The sequence below is a fragment of the Myxine glutinosa genome, chromosome 9, assembly GCF_964187855.1.
Source record: "Myxine glutinosa chromosome 9, kmMyxGlut1.1, whole genome shotgun sequence".
Classification (NCBI taxonomy): domain Eukaryota; kingdom Metazoa; phylum Chordata; class Myxini; order Myxiniformes; family Myxinidae; genus Myxine; species Myxine glutinosa.
In genome coordinates, this window is record NC_136269.1 from 105,768,041 (window position 1) to 105,789,999 (window position 21,959).

The 21,959-nt window shown below is 48.6% G+C and overlaps 1 protein-coding gene across 1 annotated transcript in view; it reads right to left on the reverse strand.

Moving 5' to 3' along the window:
- Window positions 1-21,959, reverse strand: part of SLC15A1 (solute carrier family 15 member 1) — a 130,137-nt gene that overhangs the window by 73,908 nt on the left and 34,270 nt on the right. Inside the window, exons 5-6 of the mRNA XM_068128623.2 lie at window positions 13,684-13,830; window positions 5,905-6,004 (exon numbers count right to left, since the gene is read on the reverse strand). Of these exons, the coding sequence (XP_067984724.2) occupies window positions 5,905-6,004; window positions 13,684-13,830 (247 nt within the window). The remainder of the gene's footprint in view (window positions 1-5,904; window positions 6,005-13,683; window positions 13,831-21,959) is intronic.

Here is a 21,959-nt window from a genome sequence, read left to right on the forward strand (position 1 = left end):
GGAAACAAGGTAAGGAAGAGGGACAGAGAGAGGAGAGAGAGGAGTACGAGATGTGTTGTTGGCCTCTCATTCACTGATTGTAAGCCGGTGGGCTCACCTGGGTCCCAGCAAAAGAGGGGGGAGAAAAGAAGAGGAGAGTAGGTGATGTGTTGCGACGTGTGGGGAGAGGTGCTGAGGGTGACTGCATGGGGGTCAGAGAAAATTCAAAATAGCATGAGGTGCGACAGTCAGTGTACCCTGAAAAGGACAATTAGCACTATGTGGAGTAGAGATAACCAAAGGAAGATAGCGTGAGTCAGTGTATGAGGCCAACGTGTCCGGGAATTCTCTACTGGCTGGGTCTTTTTGTCTGCATGGATCTTTGCTCGCTCGCGCTCATTCAACAGATCTCTGATGTGCAGCGGTCAACAGCTCATCCTCATAGGTTCACCGTCCACTCGTGTAGATCCTCAGACCTGTCAACCTCGTTCTTTGCTCCAGTCCGGGTTCTTATAGGCTATGGGGAGGTATGGCATTGTGACCGTGCCGCTTCTTCTGTGCTTGCAAGCGCTGTGGCTTTGCCACGATTCCGCCTTCGCGATTGCTGTTGGGGCCGGCAGTGTTTTGCTTTCCCATTGGACCGCCGTATTTCCCATTGACATCCATTGGCTGCATTCAGGTTCTGCAGTGTGTTAATGTTTCTTCCTTCTGGTGTTGGGCGAGCTGCAGCTGTGCCATAGCTATACAGCATACACCGCAGATAATGTGGTGTTATGTGTTGTAAAGCATGTATGGATGTGCTCCAGAGGTGTGGAGAGGAGACAGGAGAGAGACAGAGACAGAGAGAGAGAGACAGAGACAGAGACAGAGACAGAGACAGAGACAGAGACAGAGACAGAGACAGAGACAGAGACAGAGAGAGAGAGAGAGAGAGAGAGAGAGAGAGAGAGAGAGAGGAGTCACAATGGGTTTTCATTCTACTACACACACACAACTCATGTTCCCTTCCCACTGACACGGGTGGCGGGGTTGGGGGTGGAGTGGAGGGTGGGGAAGGAGGGTTGAGGGGAATTTAGCTACACCATATACGAGTACAGTACTAAGGAAATAACTATACTCGGGTTCCTTTATGTGTCTTGGTTTGTGCAAATGGTAAAAATGATTATACAATCCATACAAATAGTGAACTGTGATTTTAAAGATCTATGACTATGATGACTAACTAGTTCTACTACTACTATTACTACCGTGAAATGGGGTGAATAGGGACAGCAAGGTGAATAGGGACACAAACTGAAAAAAAGCTCAGAAACTTTTTTCGCTGAAAATTGAAAACCATACTGATTTGTTGATATTTGGGTTGAAAGTGTTCTCTGGTTTAAAAAAAAAGCAACTTACAGTCCCTATTAACCCCATATATGGGTTAAATAGGAATAAATAGGATTTTTATGGCTGTCCCTATTCACCCCGTTTTACGGGTGAATAGGGACAGTCACTCATACAAAACAAGTACAAAAAGTTTTAATTAAAACAAAAGCCGCGTCGATGTTACACAATGCCTAGATGCAGCTGTGCCTATAACGTCGATGTTATAGGCACAGGACATTCCTATTGATTCGATTACTTGATGTTATTTTTGTGCAAAGTGAAAATATATCTCAGCAATTTCCCGTGTGTGGCGACAAATTTTTAATATATCTCGGCATTTTCCCGTCTGTTATTTCAGGCGGTGTATGACTGACCATGCCGCGATTTAAAAAAAATATATCTCGGCAATTTCCCGTGTGTGGCGACACGTGAACGAAGCTATGCTCCTCTCTCCACATTATTGTGACGACGTATAAATTAAATATTTCATCGTGACGATTGTCATCAAATGGACGAATTTTTAATATATATCGGCATTTTCCCGTCTGTTATTTCGGGCGGTGTATGACTGACCATGCCGCGATTTCAACAAAATATATATATCTCGGCATTTTCCCGTCTCTTATTTCGGGCGGTGTATGACTGACCATGCTGCGATTTAAAAAATATATATCTCAATGGACTTGAAGTTACAGGCCTTTGAGAATTCATTTCGTTCTATACACAAAGAATTAAGTTAAGCACCCCTACACAACGAATTAAGGTAAGCACCCCCTAATATATATTCTTTGTGTATATGTATACATTGGCATATATTCTAAGGTATGTGAGATCAAATAATGATTGGTATGACATTAGCAATTATCCATTGATGAAATTGAGTGATCAAAGTGAAAAAAAGTGATTGGTTGAGTCAGTGATCCGATCACGTGGGTCCTACACACGTTATTGACGCAAAGATCGCTAGAGGTCTTCTCAGAACAATGACTGTACGTTAGAAAACATAAACGTCATCCACACTGTCCGTGATGGACCTATAGCTCCATACTTAAATTGAGGTGAAAATATGCCTAAAATTCCCAAAAAATTTCACCTTAAATTATTCAGAATAAAATATTGAAAACGGCATGATTGTTATGTTTTTATGTGACCATAATATCACTTCTCCAGAAAATATAGCAATATCATGGGTATATTACACTGTTTTGACGACAACAAACTTGTAATGTGCGAGATTGTAAAAAAACGGGGGGGGGGGGGGGGTGCTTAACTTAATTCTTTGTGTATATAAAGGGCAACTTTCATCGGATTTTCTTCCCGTTTTTTTTCAACCGAGTCTAAAACTATGTTAGCGACTGTGAAAAATGAAATGATATATCGAATTTGATTTGAAATAAAACTGTGTGAGAGAGCAAGACACCACGGGCCTACAAAACAGGCCTCAAAGCTATGCGAGTTAATAAAATGGTGGATATTTGTTTATATGAAGGCTCTCCCAGAATGGGTGGAGCTATGGTTCCCAGAATGGGTTGAGCTTTGAGGTTTTGTCTTCTCTGCAAGAACAAGAACAAGAAGAACAACAACAACAGCAGAGGGCACTATGACCAGCGTCTGCGACGCGGCTAAAAAACAAGTACAAAAAGTTTTAATTAAAACAAAAGCCGCGTCGATGTTACACAATGCCTAGATGCAGCTGTGCCTATAACGTCGATGTTATAGGCACAGGACATTCCTATTGATTCGATTACTTGATGTTATTTTTGTGCAAAGTGAAAATATATCTCAGCAATTTCCCGTGTGTGGCGACAAATTTTTAATATATCTCGGCATTTTCCCGTCTGTTATTTCAGGCGGTGTATGACTGACCATGCCGCGATTTTAAAAATATATATCTCGGCAATTTCCCGTGTGTGGCGACATGTGAACGAAGCTATGCTCCTCTCTCCACATTATTGTGACGACGTATAAATTAAATATTTCATCGTGACGATTGTCATCAAATGGACGAATTTTTAATATATCTCGGCATTTTCCCGTCTGTTATTTCGGGCGGTGTATGACTGACCATGCCGCGATTTAAACAAAATATATATATCTCGGCATTTTCCCGTCTGTTATTTCGGGCGGTGTATGACTGACCATGCCGCGATAAAAAAAAAAAATCTCAATGGACTTGAAGTTACAGGCCTTTGAGAATTCATTTAGTTCTATAAAGGGCAACTTTCATCGGATTTTCTTCCCGTTTTTTTTCAACCGAGTCTAAAACTATGTTAGCGACTGTGAAAAATGAAATGATATATCGAATTTGATTTGAAATAAAACTGTGTGAGAGAGGAAGACACCACGGGCCTACAAAACAGGCCTCAAAGCTATGCGAGTTAATAAAATGGTGGATATTTGTTTATATTGTTGTAGGTGACGGGTCGCGCCTCCCGGCACGGCCGTCCCACGGGTGCAACGCCGGCTGGTTCGACACAGATCTCGGGTTACGCGCCTCTATCGCGATACCAAATTACACCTGTGCCTTGCCAGTTGGGGAGACACCCGTCGCTACAGGTTGGGTTTGTCAGAGACCGAGCGAAGTCTGCCGCAACCTGTAGCCAGCTTGGTTTTAATGACAAATCGAGCGGATTGCTCTTCAATGCGACACAGATGAATGCAGTGCGGCAACTTCCATACGAATCAACCAGATTTAATGGGGGAACATTAGGGTACACAAAACAAGCAAGGCGTTCACGATAACATTATAATTCAACTATGAGTAATAACCCGCTCTTATCTAGGGAGCTACAATTAAGGGTTTCGCGGGGTGACCCTAACGAGATAAACCTTAGGCCTGGACAACATTCATACAAGACAGGGGGTACTTGGTGGTGTTGATGGACGAGAGGTGAAGATGTGAAAAGGGCGAATGCAGCTCGTAACAAGCCGATGTCGCCGGATTTGAAGGCCCCGCTTGGGCCTGCAGTCTGCCAAATGGCGGCCCGCCCTCTTATCGGCCACGCATCAAGCGTCGCGAAATGGCGGCCACCCGCTCTCCTTATCGGCCACACGATCAGCACGATTTTCCGTGTCTCCCGCTCAACCACGCGCGGAGAGAGCTCTCCGGCGGGAACCCGCCGCAAAGGCCTGTTCACACGCCATCGACGCATGCGTCTTTTTCCACCTCCTCCCTCGCACGTGCTCAGCGACCCCTCGAAGCGCCGCTTCCGGTTTTTGACGGCGCTTGTCGTTTTTGCCCGCTCAATCGCGCTTTCTCACGTCAATCCATTGCCTCGATCATGGCATTGCAACCGAGGCCGGTCTTAATGGAACTTGCACCTTGTTTGATTGTCAAGATGTAATTAAAAGGGAACCGTCTCTTGTACACCACTAATGCACCACACAAAACAGCCTGCTACACCTTCCGACACAAAACTACCATCCCAGTACAGACGATCTATGGTAAACATACATCTAAGAGGGGACCTGAACTAATTCTATATTTAATAAACCACTAAGGGCCATTTCCGCAACAATATGAAGGCTCTCCCAGAATGGGTGGAGCTATGGTTCCCAGAATGGGTGGAGCTTTGAGGTTTTGTCTTCTCTGCAAGAACAAGAAGAAGAACAAGAAGAACAACAACAACAACAACAACAGCAGAGGGCACTCTATGAGCAGCGTCTGCGACGCGGCTAATAACAATCAGAAACAATCCTGAGTTTCCAACTTATTGCTAAATTGCTCAGATGGATGCACATAATATGCACCCATAATATAAACCACGGTGCCAATGAAAAAAAATATGGGATAAAAAGTTTCTCCAAACTGTCACTATTTCTTGATTGTTTTTTTTGTATTAGTGACTGTCCCTATTCACCCATAAAACGGGGTGAATAGGGACAGCCATAAAAATCCTATTTATTCCTATTTAACCCATATATGGGGTTAATAGGGACTATGAGTTGCTTTTTTAAAAAACAAGAGAACACTTTCAACCCAAATATCAACAAATCAGTATGGTTATCAATTTTCAGCGAAAAAAGTTTCCGAACTTTTTTCAGTTTGTGTCCCTATTCACCTCGCTGTCCCTATTCACCCCCATTTTACGGTACTACTTTAATAGCAAAATTATTCTCACCTTCTCATGGAGAACGTATTGGGTCCAAGTCTGTTTATATTCAGATGTTTGACTGAAGGTAATATCTGCAGGAAATTATTCAGGGTGCCGACGATAACTCGTCATGGATTGTGTAATCATGTCTACTATTTGCTTCAATGTACCTGCACAATTTCAAATAGGTACCTGGACATTTTTGTATTGCCATAGGATCTTTAAAGTGCACCAACCAGTGCTGGCCGATGGGTCCTTTGGCTAAACATACACCGGAGATACCAGGATGACAATTTATAGAAGTATCAATATTCGAACCTAAGGTAGACAGCTCAGCTAGAAGCAAGTGTGCATACCTCTAAGGTATCCCGCCAGCCCTATGAACCACCATCATAAAGATGATCAAGACAAATCATTTATTGTTAAGAGTACATATGACATCATGAGTACAAATCCTTCCTACCTGATCATCTTCAAACTGATCTCCACCAAATGCAGAAACGCAGGGTTTTATGCCGCCGGTGCCCAACGCTATCAGTATCAGCCCCAGAATGGTCAGGCCTCTACAGGTACGGCAGCATGAAGCAAATAATTATTGAAAATGGCCGAAGCATTTTTTAAGTTTACAATGCAATATTGGTTTCACCATCACTGATGTTGAGATAGGTTTGACACCTGCTTGGACATTTTTAGGGTCCTTGTGTCAGATTTACAGTTGGTGGACAAAAAAATGGGAACACCTGGTTAAATGAGGGACACCAAGCAACGGCTTCCACACAGGTGTGGCCCGTGTGTTAATTAAGCAAGACACCAGCATGCTTAGGGTCACGTATAAAAATGCTACACATGCCTGGTTGCCTGCAATTATGTCTAGCATAGCTGCAAGAGGAGACCCCACCAATGCCCCCATCCACATAGCACGTGTGGTCGCCCAATGGTTTCATGAGCATGCCACTGATGTTATCCTTATGTGATGGCCTTCTCAGTCACCAGATCTGAACCTAATCGAGCATTTATGGTTTATTCTGGAATGCTACCTGAGACAGTGTTTTCCAACTCCACAAACAGGTACGAGTTGATTGACTTTCTCGTGGATTGACTTTCCGCATCCCTCCTGCAGAATTCCAGATGCTGGCAGACATCCACGCCGGCACATACAGGCCGTAATGGCCGCACGTGGTGGCCAATGCCCTATTAAGTGACATTACATTGGTGTTTCCATTTTTTTGTCCAGTACCTGTACATTATTTTCACAATCTCTCCTTCTATTCGACAAATCCATTCTTTTTATGTTTACCTTTTGCTTTCATCATCTGTGAAGCTTTTATTGGCCTTTTATATTTTATTGAGGAAGATTTGAAGAACTAATGCGGAAAGATTAAGGGACCAAGTTAATTATTTATTAAGCTAAAAGGATGAAATGTTATTTTATGCAAGCAGGGTTGCTGGGGGAGGGGGGCAGGAGCGGGGAGGGGGCAGGAGGAACTGAGAAGTGAGGAGTGGCAGGAGAGCCGGGGGGAAGGGGAAAAATTGAGAAGGGGGAAGGGGAAAAACTGAGAAGGGGGAAGGAAAACTACCGGGGTTATGGGGGCAAGAGAACCGGCAAGGCTGGGTGGAAGGAAGGTTAATTTAAAATGTTGGGTTGAGGTGATACCGATTTGGGTTTATTTAAAATAGTGAATTGAGGTGATGTCAGTTTGCATTTATATAAAATGGTGAGTTGAAGCGATACCGGTGGGTAAAGGGGTCTTAAAGGTTTTAAGGTATTAAAGGGTCTTTGAGGCCTTAACAGTCTTTGAGGTCTTCCAGGTCTAAATGGTCTTTGGGGTCTAAAGGGACTTTTGGGTGTTGAGGGTCATCAAAGACTTAAGGGTCATAAAGGGTCTTAAGAGTCTTTAAAGTCTCAAGGGTCTTAAAGGGTCGTCAAGATCTTAAATTACGAAGATGGTCTTGGGTGTCTTTAACCCTCTGGAGTCTACAAGTCGATTCTATCGGCTTCACGCATGCGCCGAAATGTCTACAAGCCGAATTTATCGGCTCTAACCGCATTCAAATTTGAGATTAGAGACATTATTAGATTAGAGACAAGATTAGAGACATTATTAGAGACATTTGAGACAAGATTAGAGACAAGCCGATAGAATCGACTTGCAGACTCCAGAGGGTTAAAGGCCTTGGGGATCTTTGCAGTTTTAAGGGTCTTTGTGGTCCAAATGGTCTTTGGGATATTCGGGGTTATAAAGGGTTTTAAGGATGTTTGGGGTCTTCAAGAATTTTAAGGGTGTTATGAGCCTTTGGTGTCTTTGGGGTCTTAACGGGGTCTAATCTCACAAGCATGTAAAAAGTCCTCCTTCAAGCATGTAAAAATCATGTAGAAAAGCGTCTTAGGGGTCTTAGGAGTCTTTAAAGGCTGAGGTGGTTAATGAAAATGCCCTTAGGACAATCCCCAGGTCGGACTTCACCTGTGTGCCAAATTTGGCGGTTGTCTGACCAGTGGTCCTTGCAAAAAATGCGAACAGACAGGAAAATAATTTCTTTTTAAAAGAGAATTATGAATGTAAATATTGTTACATTTGTGGGGAAGCAATGGAATACCTTAGGCCATGTAGGATTGTATAGGGTAGTGTGCTCCGAATGTCACGAAGAAGCAGAAACCTTCCTGTAATTAAGTCAAGCCCAGATGTCGCGTAAGTGTATATTTGTCTCCATGTGAGGGGTGGAGCTATGCTAATTAGTTAGGGTATAAAGGTAACATTCTCTGTGTGCAATCACCTCTGTATTTTTCCCTTCGTTCCTTATGACACACACACCACAGCCATGCGATCAGTGCTTAAATTAAATAAAGCGATTGCCGACCGGATCTGAACACTACCACTGATGCCACCCAACCGAGTCATCTCAAGGGGCATCAAGTAAGGCCGTGAGGCCCCGCGCCGAGAGGAATGATTGGTCAGGATGACCATAGAGCGATGCGATGGCTCGGTGATTGGAGCGCGTGCGACGTCATCATCAAACATTCTCGCACCAGGGACAAAAAGGACATGTCCCGCCATTTTCTCTCTCTTGGTTCGGGGTTTCATAATGAGCAGTCGCACATCCCTGTCGCTCTCTTGGTTCTGACATTCATTACGAACAGTCACGCTTATTATTTGATCTCTCTTGTCCTGGTCACATTTCTGCTCTCCCTGTTCCGGGCTGCGGGAAAGGCGGACGCATCCTTCTCTTGGCTCACCTTGGTGCTGGCTTCGTGACGGCTGTGCTTGTTGCTGTGTGTGCCTGAGAGGAATATCGGGGCTCGGTGCAGCCGAGCAGGAAGGACGAGGGAGAGCCTGGCTTGTTAGCCTCACGTCTGCGGCTGGCGGTGAACAACTTCGCACCAACAACCAACTTCGCACCTCGTTATTTTATCATCCCCTTGTGTTGTATATGAGTCTGTATGGGGCGCCTCAATTTTCCTGGCATTTATTTTTTATTAAACCCATTATTTGTTGACTTTTCAATTCCTTGTCTTGTCCGTTTATTTGTTTGTGGGAATCGAATAACCCTCGTCGCGTCTGGCCGTACACGCAAGGACCTCGCTGCCCTCCACTACCCATCGCCCCGCACCCCCCCCCCCCCCCCCCGCGCATGCTGAAGAGATAACTACCGCCATAGTTGAGTATACGCCTCGGAGTTAAAGCTTGGTCGGCCATCCATCACCCTGCGGTGTTCACTACAGTGTAGACACACGACAATATATTAAAGACAAGACAAGAAAATAATCTTTCGACGAGACAGTGGAAGTCAATCACCAAACTCCAAAATTATCATCTACTACCCGTGGCCGCTTGTACTATAAAGGCGATGATTGTGCGAGTGTTGTAAGGTAATGATTGTAGGCTATAGCATTTTGGAATAGTCAGCCCAGTTTCAACAGAGAATTGAGTCTGCGCTGTATTCGGAGAGCACGGCTGCCATCTTTTGATGTAAACCGGCTGCACAGCAAGCTGGGCGGTAACAATTCAAACGTGGGGCTGATTTAACAAGCGTTTTTCACGGGAACTGTAGTACTACCTTCACTTACCATACTGGTTGTTATAAAAGGTGTAATGGTATAAAACCTGCAGGAGAACGACCAGCATTGGTTTAGAAAACAAGATGGCTGAGAGTGAAGGACAATAGGTACTAGCAAGAAAGACAATGAAATGCAAATTTAAAATATGGGGGAACATAAATGTGACATTAGTGTTTTGGGGAATGACAATTTATCATTTTTACGTAGCCCGTAGGGCAAAGCTGTCTAGAACAGTGTCTGTCTGTCCGTATGTATGTACTGCCGTGGCCAAAAATATTGGCATCCTTGCACTTTTTTCCAAATAATGCACCATTTCTTCCAGAAAATTGTTGAAATTGAAAACATCATTTGGTACCCACATACGCATTTCTTTGGTTTGCAGTGGAACAAAACAGAAAAAGCTGAAAAAATTACTAAATCTTAGCTTATTCCACACAGAAATCCTAAAATGGCCCAGACAATATTATTGGCACCTTTTAGAAGTTGTTAGAAATAATGAGATTTCAAGCAGGTGATTCTCCTTTACTTTGGAATTGAACTCACCTGTGGTGAGTTGCAGGTGCCTGCAATATAAAAATCACTCATTCAACCAGTTTGAATGGAGAAAAGGAGTCATTCTGCTGTTTTGTGTCACTGTGGATACCGCAATGAGCATGGACAAAATAAAGAAAACCAGATAATTGTCTGGGGAGGTCAGACACAAGATTGTAGCCAAGCATGGACAATCTCAATGATACATGTCCATCTCCAGAGACCTTGATGTTCCTGTGTCTACCATACGCAATGTTATCAAGTAGTTTAAGGCCCATGGCACTGTAGCCAACCGCCCTGGAGGTGGCCGCAAGAGAAAACTTGATCGAAGATTGCAGTGAAGGATTGTTCAAATGGTGGAGAAAGCACCTCGATCAACTGCCAAACAGTTTCAAGCTGACCTTCAGACACAAGGTGCAACAGTTTCAACTCACACCATCTGTCGTCAACTCGATGAAAGGGGGTTCTTTGGTAGGAGACCCAGGAAAATCCCACTGCTGAGAGAGAGACATACGAAAGGCCGACTGGAGTTTGCCAATACACACCTGAACAAGCTAAAATCCTTCTGGGAGAATGTCCTGTGGACAGTTAAAAAAAAAAAAATTGAATACAACATCGAGGCTCATGTAACAGCTAACACAGTAAACATAAAAAAAAGAGAGAGAGAGAAGCACACAAGCACAACAGTATAGAACAGGGACATCGGGAGATCTGTGGAAGGGAGATGGCTGCGTGGGGGGGGGGGGGGCGGGGACTGGGGGGAGGGGGAAGAGGACACGGCATAAAACAAATGGACACTTTCAGGAATGAAGTTGGAGATTGAAAGAGGTGGATTTGGGGTGTATTAACAGGGGTAGAAAATATCAAGGTTTTGGAAGGGGGAAGATAAGAGATGGTGGTGAACAGCTGTTTTGAAGACCTGGAGGGAGGAGTGGGATTGAAGACAGTGTGGGAGTTTGTTCCAGAGGCGGGAGAAAAGAGGAATGAAAGAGTGAAGGTGAGCAGAGAGTCTTGATTTTGGCAGTTTCACCAGAAGAGGGTTGCTGGCAGTTCTTGTGCGACCTGAAGGAATATTTGTGGGACATAGCACAGAGAGAGCTGGGGGAGCAAGCCTGGAGAGGAGTCGGTAGAAGACAGAAAGACCACCAACCTGCCTGCGGTGAGAGAGTAAAAGGCCCTCAGAATCAGCTTCAATCTGGGAGATACCAATGATTCTGAAAGCTTTGGAATCAACAGCATGAAGCCGAGCTAGGTGTGAGGCAGGTGCACCAGCTCAGAGGGGAGAGCAGTACTCCATCAAGCTGCGGATGAAAGCTTTGTATGTGGTGAGGAGCTCAGAAGTGCCCAGAAAGGACTTCGCACAATGGAGGATGCCTAGTCGGCAACTGGCTTTGGAGGCAAGCTTGAAAATGTGGTTTTCCCAGGAAAGATGAGACCAAATTAGAGCTTTTTGGTAAAGCACATCATCTCTACGTTTACAGAAAACAAAATGAAGCCTTCAAAGAAAAGAACACCTTCCCTTACAGTCAAACAAGGAGGAGTTTCAGTGATGTTTTGGGGTTGCTGTGCTGCCTCTGGCACAAGGTGCCTTGAATGTGTGCATGGCATCATCAAATCAGGAGATTACCAAAGCATTTTGGGGCGCAATATTCAACCCAGTGTCAGAAAGGTTGGTCTCCGTCGAAGGTCATGGGTCTTGCAGCAGGACAATGCCCCCAAACACAGTTCAAAAAGCACTCAGGAATGGTTCAAGACAAAACGTCGGACTGTTCTGAAGTGGCCAGCAATGAGTCCAGATCTAAATCCCATTGAACACCTGTGGGGAGATCTGAAAACAGCATTTGGGAGAAGGCACCCTTCAAATCTGGAGGGACTGGAGCAGTTTGCACAAGAAGAATGGGCCAAACTGTCAGCAGAGAGGTGTAGGAAGCTCATTCGTGGCTATAGGAAGTGCTTGACTGCAGTTATTTTGTCCAAAGTCTGTGCTACCAAATATTAAGTCTAGGGTGTCAATAATTTTGTCAATGCCATTTCTTTATATTTTCTGATTTAAAATGATATATTAAGTTCTGAATCAAAAACAATGGTTCTGTAATATTAACAGGGAAATAAAGAATTGTGGAGACCAAATACTTTTGTCAATTTCTACTTAGTTTTAGACAAAATTGTGAGTCATTTGAAAAAACTGCAAGGGTGCCAATATTTTTGGCTACAACAGTATGTATGTATGTATGTATGTATGTATGTATGTATGTATGTCCCCTCAAACATACACCAATCAGAGCTGAGGATTTGATAACATGACAGGGGTGATGTGATGTCATTACGGCGGTACGGCAGCTGACTCCACACACCACCATTTTGATTCCTATGCCGTTCAGGCCGGACATATCATCGGACCTGTCATGTATCACAATCTGCATGCTCTACTTTACGTTTTTCATTCAGTGTGAAACACAAACAAACACGTGAAACACAAGATGATTGGGGGGAGCTGAAATTATGACAACAGGGTGATGATATATGATGGGAGGTGGGGGGAGGGGGGGTGCATTCCTCCAGATCATATATAATTAAAACTTTGATTAAGGGCTCTTCAAACATTGAAGCATTTCTTATGGCGCCTCCAACCACCCTAAGCCTGGTGTTGGCTTAATGTTTAGGGTGGAGGGCTTGGGATCCTCGCGTCCTGAGTTTGAATCCCGGTCAGCTGTTGAATTAACACCTGGTGGGGTTGACTCAGCCTGTCATCCTTCCGAGGTCAGCAAAATGAGTACCAACTCACTGGGTCCTCTCTCAAGGATGTTGGTGGCAGGATTTGCACTCCGGCCGCCGTAAAACACCTCATTCCGTAACACACACAGTGGTGTGTCGGGATGGTGCTGAGGTCACTTTGATAGTGTTGACTGACCAACATATAGAATAAACCAGTGTCTCAATGCAATGTCGTCACTTGCATGGTGACAGACAGCTTAGAGACCAAGAGTACTTCAAAATAATTTAGTTCTTACATTATTTGCTAACTGGTATCCCCACCAGGTCATACTATTTGTCCAATGTCCAAAAGACCATTTGTCCATTCAACTCCCTCATCCTTGCTGTTGAAGGCATTATACAATTAATCTCCGAGGGTCTTCATGGTTTGGTTCAACATCAATTACGAATCTGACAGACAGCTAGATCTGGTTTCACATCCCCTAAGATATTATGTAACACTTGAAGACATCCCCCCCTTCCAATAATCACTCGACCCAAACAAAGCCAATGGAAATCTGACGCAACAAACCCGGGCAGTGTATAACCAGCAGAGACCTGCAGGCCTGATGTCTTAGGCCCACCAGAAAATCAAGATGGTCGCCATATAATTATTTCATCTGCATGCCTGCTGTGTGCCATGGTGGGTGGAGTCAAGTGACAAATGTGGGTGGGTTCGGCAGCTGTCCGACCAATGGGTGCACATTTCAAAAATCGACCCGACCAAGAACCACAACAACAACAACAACCACGCAGAGCTCTTGTAGAACTGCCTAAGTGTGGCCTGTCTTTAATTATTTATCTTCGCTTCGTCTCTCTCACATCACATCTCTATTAATTAACATTTTCTTTTTCTCCCTCTCTCCATGTAAAAGATGGCTGCAGCTGCAGTGAACTACTTACACGTGCAATGGAAGGTCATCATTGAAATGGTTCACAGGATCATCGCCTGAACCACTGTCCCCTCCTTTACTACCAATCACCGGGATGGCACTAATGGCAGTCACAATCTGTCCAATTGCATACACGATGGACAGGTACGCAATCGTCCTGCACACAGGTAAAGCACATACAGTTAATTCTGTCTTATCTCTGTTACTTTGTTAAAAGGTTGTTCAAATATTATTGCCTTGTGTACTGGGAGCCACATCACATTCAGCATTTGAAACATGTTTGGTATTACACAATACAAGAGAAGACGACTACGAGTACCTTGTACCTGTGGTAGCTTATACTGGTACCTGTTGCTGTGTTTGAGCTAGGTGAGTAACTGCTGAAATCTATCTATCCGGGTTCTTCCCGACACCTTTTTTCTTTGTTCCTTTCACATTTCTTTCTACTTTTTCATAATTCTCTTTGTTAGTCCCCTACCGGTGTACACCGTAGGGGACTATTGGTCTGCACGCCGTCCCTCCGTCTGTCAGTCTGTCAGTCCGTCAGTCCATCAGTCCGTCACGCAAAGAACAGTTTTCCGGATTTATTTTCTAAACTCTTAATGCTAATGATTTCAAACTTGGCACATCGTTTCCTCATGATAAGTTACAGATCAAGTTCGAACATCACGACGTTTCGATCATTTTTGACAAAGTTATGGCACTTTGAACCTTTGGGAATTTCCCCAACAGTTTTCCGGACTATAATTTGGAGTGCGGTAAGTCATAATACTGTCTTCTATGACAGTGCTACCCAATGCCGGTAGGGGACATGTATTGCAGCGCAATACTCAGAATGCTTGTTAGTCCCCTACCGGTGTACACCGGAGGGGACTATTGGTTTGCACTCCGTCTGTCAGTCTGTCAGTCTGTCAGTCTGTCTGTCAGTCCGTCACGCAAAGAACAGCTTTCCGGACTTTTTTTCTAAACTCTTAATGCTAATGATTTCAAACTTGGTACATGGTTTCCTCATGATAAGTTACAGATCAAGTTCGAACTTCACGACGTTTCGATCATTTTTGACAAAGTTATGGCACTTTGAACCTTTGGGAATTTCCTCAACAGTTTTCCGGACAACAGACTGCCGGTAGGGGACATGTATTGCAGCACAATACTCAGAATGCTTGTTCATTCTAATTCTTGCTTTTTCTTTTCTTTTAGCTGTTTTACCCTTTATTTCTCTCTTTCTTTATCTAGGTCCAAGGAGAAGTGAATTCTTGCAGAAAGTTTTCTGTAACGCTCACTTGGCTGTGCCTGGAAGGGTTTGAGGTTTTGATTGTTAATGTTGTAAGTACAAGAGAACACCTGAAAAATAACAAATCTCCTCCAATTGACAATGTAGCATTTCTCTTTATTCTTTCTAATTCTTGCTTTTTCTTTTCGATGATTAGCAAGGAAGCTAATCAAATTTCACTGGATAATCTAACATTCTGCTAGTGCACAAACTTTGTAATAAGATGTGGGAAACTGGACAAGTGGCTATCCAAATGGCAACAATCCATCTATGTCCCATTGCCAAAGAAAAGGTAACACCAGAGCATATAAAAACAATAGAACCATCGCAGCTTTCACATGGCAGCAAGATCCTCCTCAAAATTACTGAAACACAGTTCAGACCCAACACAGAAAGGAAACCTTCCTGTCAAACAGGTCAAGCATGGAGTGCCCCAAAGCAGTGTTCAGGACCCAGTCCTATTCCTGATCTTCATCAATGATCTCTCTGACTCTCTGGAAAATCCCCTATATGGATTTGCTGGTGACTCTTCCTTCTGCCGTGACATCACTCATCCTTCAGACAGGCAGGCTGCAGCCTATTCCTTCAGACCTTGATGAAATCCCAAGATGATCAAACACTTGGAATGTCTTTCAATCTCAATAAATCTCACACTCTCACTCCCTCTCTCTCTCTCCGAAAGGACCGTCTGGCAAACCCTCCTATCTACTTTCTTAACAAACCTTATTGAGGAAGTTCAGTCATTCAAACTCCTGGGTCTCACTATCAGATCAAAGCCATGATCTTTCTTGGGCAAACCATATTTCAAAGGTGGCCTCCAAAGCCAGGTGCCGACTGAGCATTCTCCGCCTTACAACGTCCTTCCTTGGCACACCTGAACTCCTATATCTAACTACAAGGCTTTCACCGCAGCTATATGGAGTACTGCTTTTCCCACTGGGCTGACTCGTCTTCCTCACATCTTTCTCAGCTTGACACCATGGAAACCAAGGCCTTCAAGATCATTGGAATCTCCCGCGATGATGCTGAGTCTATGAGCTTAATGCAGACAGGTTGGTGGTCTCTCTGTCTTCTACCACCTCCTTTCTGGTCATGTACTCTCTGCTCTTTCCGTGCTTTGTCCCCCCCAGGTTTCTGCAGGGCACACATGGTCCACTATCAACCCCCTTCTGAATAAACTACCCAAATCCAGGATCACTGCTCCCCTCTACTCATTTGTTCCTCTTTTCTCCCACCTGTGGAATCAACTTCCACATTCTTTGCCATCTCATTCTTCCCTCCATGTCTTCAAGACAGCTGTTCACCACCATCACAGATTATCCCCAATCCAAAACGATGATATTTTCTACCCTCGTTAACCCCCACGCAAATCCCTCCTCCTTCGAAATTTCCAGTTTCCCCTCTTGAGAGTTTTCTTCTGCATCCATCTTGTCTACCCCATGCATCCTCTCGTGCTCCCAATTTCTCCCCACACCCACTGGTTGTCTAAGTCTGCCTCCATTGTGGCCTTCAACTCTGCTGTTGGTGCTTCCCCCCTCTCTCTACTGTTCATTTTGTGCTGTTCTGTCCTGATACCTTTGGTGTACTCATACTAGCTCTTCCACCAACCTCGACGATGTATATAAAATATAGCTGGATTCAGATGAGGATGTGGCAGTTGCGACCATCTATATGCAGTGTAATGGAGCCAGTGTATTCATTGTATGAATGCATGTACGTATGTATGTATCATCTACTCATCCAAGAGGATTTGACCTAGTAAGCTGAAACTATCAATGATTGATGAGAGCACCCTGAAGTTGTGCATGCGCAAGTTTAGTTTGATTCCATCAAGGTTTGAGTGAAAAAAAAAAACTTTTTGTTGTTGTTCTTCTTTTTGGAGGAGACTGGCCTGGTAAAATTGGAATTATCCGAACTATATAACCACAATATATAATATATGCACATAAGCAGCATGCATGTTTTTGCTTCATATACGTAATCTGAGTTCATTTGCTTTTCAGGAGCGATCTATGTCGAAGCCTTTGAGGCAGCGGTCTGTTGCCTATACTCTGCCCAAAAAAGGGATGTGTCAGAAGAATGTGTTGCGCGCTTGCAACAAGATCACCTATGGGGTGGGTACTCTGCAATGGTACAGTATTGATAATCATAAAAAAATAACCTGATACCCTTAACAGCTTGCGTACAGAGCTGGGGCTTCTAGTGTAGTCAATCTTCGACACATTATTGATAGATGCAGAGAATATTAAAGGAATCTTGTAAAGTTTTTGTTAGACTACAGCAAAGCCTTCAATTCTGCATCATTCAGCCTCCTATGGAAGTTATATTGACAAAAATAGGAATCTGTATGCAAATGGCTGATATAAAAGCTCTATCTGAAGGGCAGAAATGCTGTGTTCAAAACGAAGTAAGAAATTTGGACTGATTTGAAAAAACCAAGGATGCATCTTGTGCCCCACTTTGTTTAACATCTATGCTGAATCATGAGAAGAGCACTCGAGAATTGGACTTCGACTGGCGGCATTGTAGTTGGTGGAAGAAAGGATAATAATGGAGTATTGTGGCGGACACGAAAGCTCACTGGCGTGATGACATCATTCCGCGCGCCAAGTGGGCGGCGGCCACGCCCGAGGGGTAGGCGTGGCCGCGGGATATACACCGGGCGCGCAGCCTGGAACGCTCCAGTGTTACAGTGGAGCTCTTGAATAAAGACTCTTACAACTTACCGCGTTGTCCGCTTCCTCCTTGCTTACAAGCAACGCGCGTAACACCGCGTTTCATTGGTGACCCCGACGTGATGCCTCGAAGCCTGAACTGGGCTTCGGCCTGCAGGAACCAGATCTCCGCCTGAGCTTCCCAGAACTCGGGGAGCTTTATCGCTACCGCGTTGGTTGCCATGGCTGTGGCGGGTTCGGGTGGTCAGTGACGACTGACCAGAATGTCGGAGGTCACCAATGAAATGCGGAAACGCCAATGAAACGTGGACAAGACACGCTACTGCCACGTGGTCGCCTCCCTCGGGGCCGGCACGGCCGCCCGCGTCGTGTCGTTCCTGAGGAACCCACCGGCCGACGACAGGTACGAGGCGATCAAGCGTCTCCTCCTCGCCACGTTCGGCCTCACGGTGGACGCACGGGCCGATCGCCTCTTGGACCTCCCCGAGCTCGGTGACACGCGACCGTCGGTCCGAATGGACCATATGATGTCGCTCATGGGCGACGAAACCCCGAACGCTCTATTCCGGGCGTTATTTCGACGCCAGCTGCCGGAACGAGTACGCCTCGCGTTGGCCAGTTCTGCGACAACGGAACCCCGAGCGCTCGCGGCCGAGGCCGACAAGTTCTACGTGGCTTTGGACACACAGGCGAGTTTCAGTGCGGCCGTAGCGGCTCCCGAGCCCGAAACTGCTGCGGGTGCCCACCCCTACTACGCGACGCACCGCGTAGCCGCTGAACCTCCTGCGGGTGCCCACCCCTACTCCGAGGGGTGCCTCGTGGCGGCCGCCACGCCTCGCCCACCACCACCGCGGAAACCGCGGCCTCCGGCTTCGCCGCAAACCTGGTGCCATTCCCACGCTAGGTTCGGCCACGAGGCTCGGCAATGTCGCCCGCCGTGCTCATTCGGCAGGTCGGGAAACGCCCGGGCCGGCCCTCGGTAGTGGCACTGAGCGCCGGCCGATTAAACAGCCTCCTGTACATAATGGACACCTTATCCGGGTGCCGTTACCTGTGCAACACGGGAGCGCAGGTGAGTGTCATTCCTGCCGGTACGTCCGACAAGCAGTCCGCGGGCCGGGGCCCCGCGCTGCTTGCTGCCAACGGTACATCCATTCGCACGTACGGAAAACGCTGCCTTTCTCTGCGGTTCGGAGGGCAGGTTTTCCGATGGTCGTTCGTGACTGCCGACGTGCCTATGGCACTGCTCGGCGTGGACTTCCTCTGTGCCAATGGCCTGTTGGTCGACGTAAAGCACAGAAGGCTTGTCCAGGCTGAGACGTTCAGCTCGCTCGCGTGCGCGCTGCCCGCCTCGTTGAGCAGCTCACGGAGCGGCTCATCGAGCGGCTCGCCGAGCGGCTTGCTGAGCGGTTCGGTTCCGGCCAGGTTCATCTGTACGCTTCCGGCAGCGGACGAATTCACCCGCCTCCTCGCCCGTTTCCCGGCCCTCACGTGGCCCACCTTCTCGGCGGGGACCGTCAAGCACGGGGTGGAACATCACATCCCCACCGCCGGGCCACCGGTCTACGCCCGGGCACGCCGCCTCGAGCCGACGAAGCTCGCAGTAGCTAAAGCCGAGTTTGCTACGCTGGAGCGGCTCGGCATCGTGCGGCGCTCCGAGAGTGCTTGGGCGTCGCCGCTCCACATCGTGCCCAAGCCCGGCGGGGGATGGCGACCGTGCGGGGACTACCGCCGCCTCAACGATGCCACCACCCCCGACCGCTACCCCATCCCACATATTCAGGACTTTTCCGCCCGCTTGGCGGGCATGTCCTTCTTTTCGAAGGTGGACCTCATACGCGGTTACCACCAGGTCCCCGTCAGGCCGGAGGACATCCCGAAGACGGCTGTCATCACGCCGTTCGGTCTTTTCGAATTTCTTCGGATGCCCTTTGGTTTGAAGAATGTGGCTCAGGCGTTCCAGCACCTCATGGACAGCGTCTTGCGCGACTTGGATTTCGTCTATGTCTATCTGGATGATATCCTCGTTGCAAGCGCGTCCCGCGAAGAGCACCTACACCATCTCCGCACGCTCTTCGACCGTCTGGGCAAGCATGGCCTGATCGTGAACCCCGCCAAGTGCCGGTTCGGTGTCACTGAAATCGACTTTTTGGGGCACCGCGTCACCAGGCACGGGGCCGTCCCCCTACCGGCCAAGGTGGAGGCGGTGAAGGGGTTTCCGTGCCCCCGCACGATCAGGGGGCTCCAGGAGTTCCTGGGCATGGTAAACTTTTACCATCGGTTCCTGCCCCGCATTGCCCAGCTCCTGCGCCCCCTGCACGAGGCCCTCCAAGGGAAGCCGGGCAAAGGTGACATTACCTGGACCGAGCAGATGGACGCGGCGTTCATGGGCACGAAGCTCGCCTTGGCTAACGCCACCATGCTCGCGCACCCGGCGCCCGATGCACCGATCGCCCTCACCACCGACGCCTCGGACTACGCGGTGGGCGCGGTGCACGAGCAATGGGTGCGTGGAGCTTGGCAACCGCTGGCGTTCTTCAGCCGGCAGCTTCGCCCGCCTGAACGCCGGTACAGTACCTTCGACCGCGAGTTGCTCGGGCTCCACCTGGCGGTCAGGCATTTCCGCCATCTGCTCGAGGGCCGTGCGTTCACGGCCTTCGTCGACCACAAGCCACTGGTGTTCACGATGGGCAAGGTCGCAGAGCCGTGGTCGGCCCGGCAGCAGCGTCACCTCTCGGCCGTGTCCGAATACACGACGGACATCCGGCACGTCGCGGGGAAGGACAACCCGGTGGCGGATTGCCTTTCCCGGTCCGTTGCCCACGCGGTCCACATCGGCATCGACTATGCCCGGATGGCGGCGGACCAGGCCGCCGACCCCTACGTCCAGGCCTTGCGGACCGCCGTTACGGGCCTCCGCGTCACTGAGGTGCCGTTCGACGGCGCGGGCACGGCCCTCTGGTGCGACGTCTCCCTCGGGCGGCCTCGCCCCATCGTGCCCGCGGGCTGGCAGCGCCAGATTTTCGACGCCATCCACGGCCTGTCCCACCTGGGCACGAGGGCCTCCCAGAGGTTGATCGCCGCCAAGTTTGTCTGGCATGGCCTCCGGAAGGCCGTCCGCGGCTGGGCCAGGACGTGCCTCACGTGCCAGCGCGCGAAGGTGCACCGACACACCCAGGCCCCATTGGCCCCGTTTGCGGTGCCGGAACGTCGGTTTGACCACGTTCACGTGGACCTGGTGGGACCTCTGCCCCCCTCGCGGGGTTTCACCCACGTCCTGACCATGATGGACCGCACCACCCGGTGACCGGAGGCCGTGCCTTTGGCATCAACGATGGCGGCGGACGTCGCGCAGGCGTTCATCGCCACCTGGGTCGCCTGGTTCGGCGCCCCCTCGGACATCTCGTCCGACCGCGGCCCCCAGTTCACCTCAGAGCTCTGGGGGGCGGTCACGCGGGGGCTCGGGGTCCAGCTGCACCGCACCACGGCCTACCACGACCAGACTAATGGCCTGTGCGAGCGGTTCCACCGCTCGTTGAAGGCCGCGCTCCGGGTGACCCTCCGCGACGGCGGCTGGGTCCACAGGCTCCCCTGGGTGCTGCTGGGCCTCCGGACGGCGCCCAAGGATGACCTGCGCGCATCCGCGGCGGAGTTGGTCTTCGGGCAACCGCTGCGGGTGCCGGGCGAGTTCCTCCCCGACTCCACGGCACCATGGTCCGCGGCGCAGGAGCGCTCCGCGCTGCAGGAGACCACCCAGAGGTTCACCCCGGTGCCCACGGCGCACCACGGGCACCCACCTACGCACGTCGCACCGGAGCTTCGCACTGCGGAGTACGTCTTCGTCCGGCACGACGCCCACCGGACACCACTGCGGCCCCCGTACGATGGGCCTTTCCGCGTGCTTGAGACCGGGGTGAAACATTTCACCTTGGACATCGGCAGCACTCCTGACCGTGTCTCCATGGACCGCCTCAAGCCGGCCCACCTCGACGTGGACCACCCACCGCCGGTGGCTCGGCCCCCGCGTCGGGGCCGCCCCCCGGCGGGCGGACCCCCGGCACCACCCGGCCCCCGAGCCTGCACCCATCCCGGGTGCAGCCGGAGGCATCCCAGCTGGCATCCCTGCACCCCGGACGCCGCCAGTCTTCGGCCGGGTCATCCGTTTGCCCCGCAAACTGGCCCTCCAGGTGCGCGGGAATTCTGGGGGGGCGCGTGTGGCGGACACGAAAGCTCACTGGCGTGATGACATCATTCCGCGCGCCAAGTGGGCGGCGGCCACGCCCGAGGGGTAGGCGTGGCCGCGGGATATACACCGGGCGCGCAGCCCGGAACGCTCCA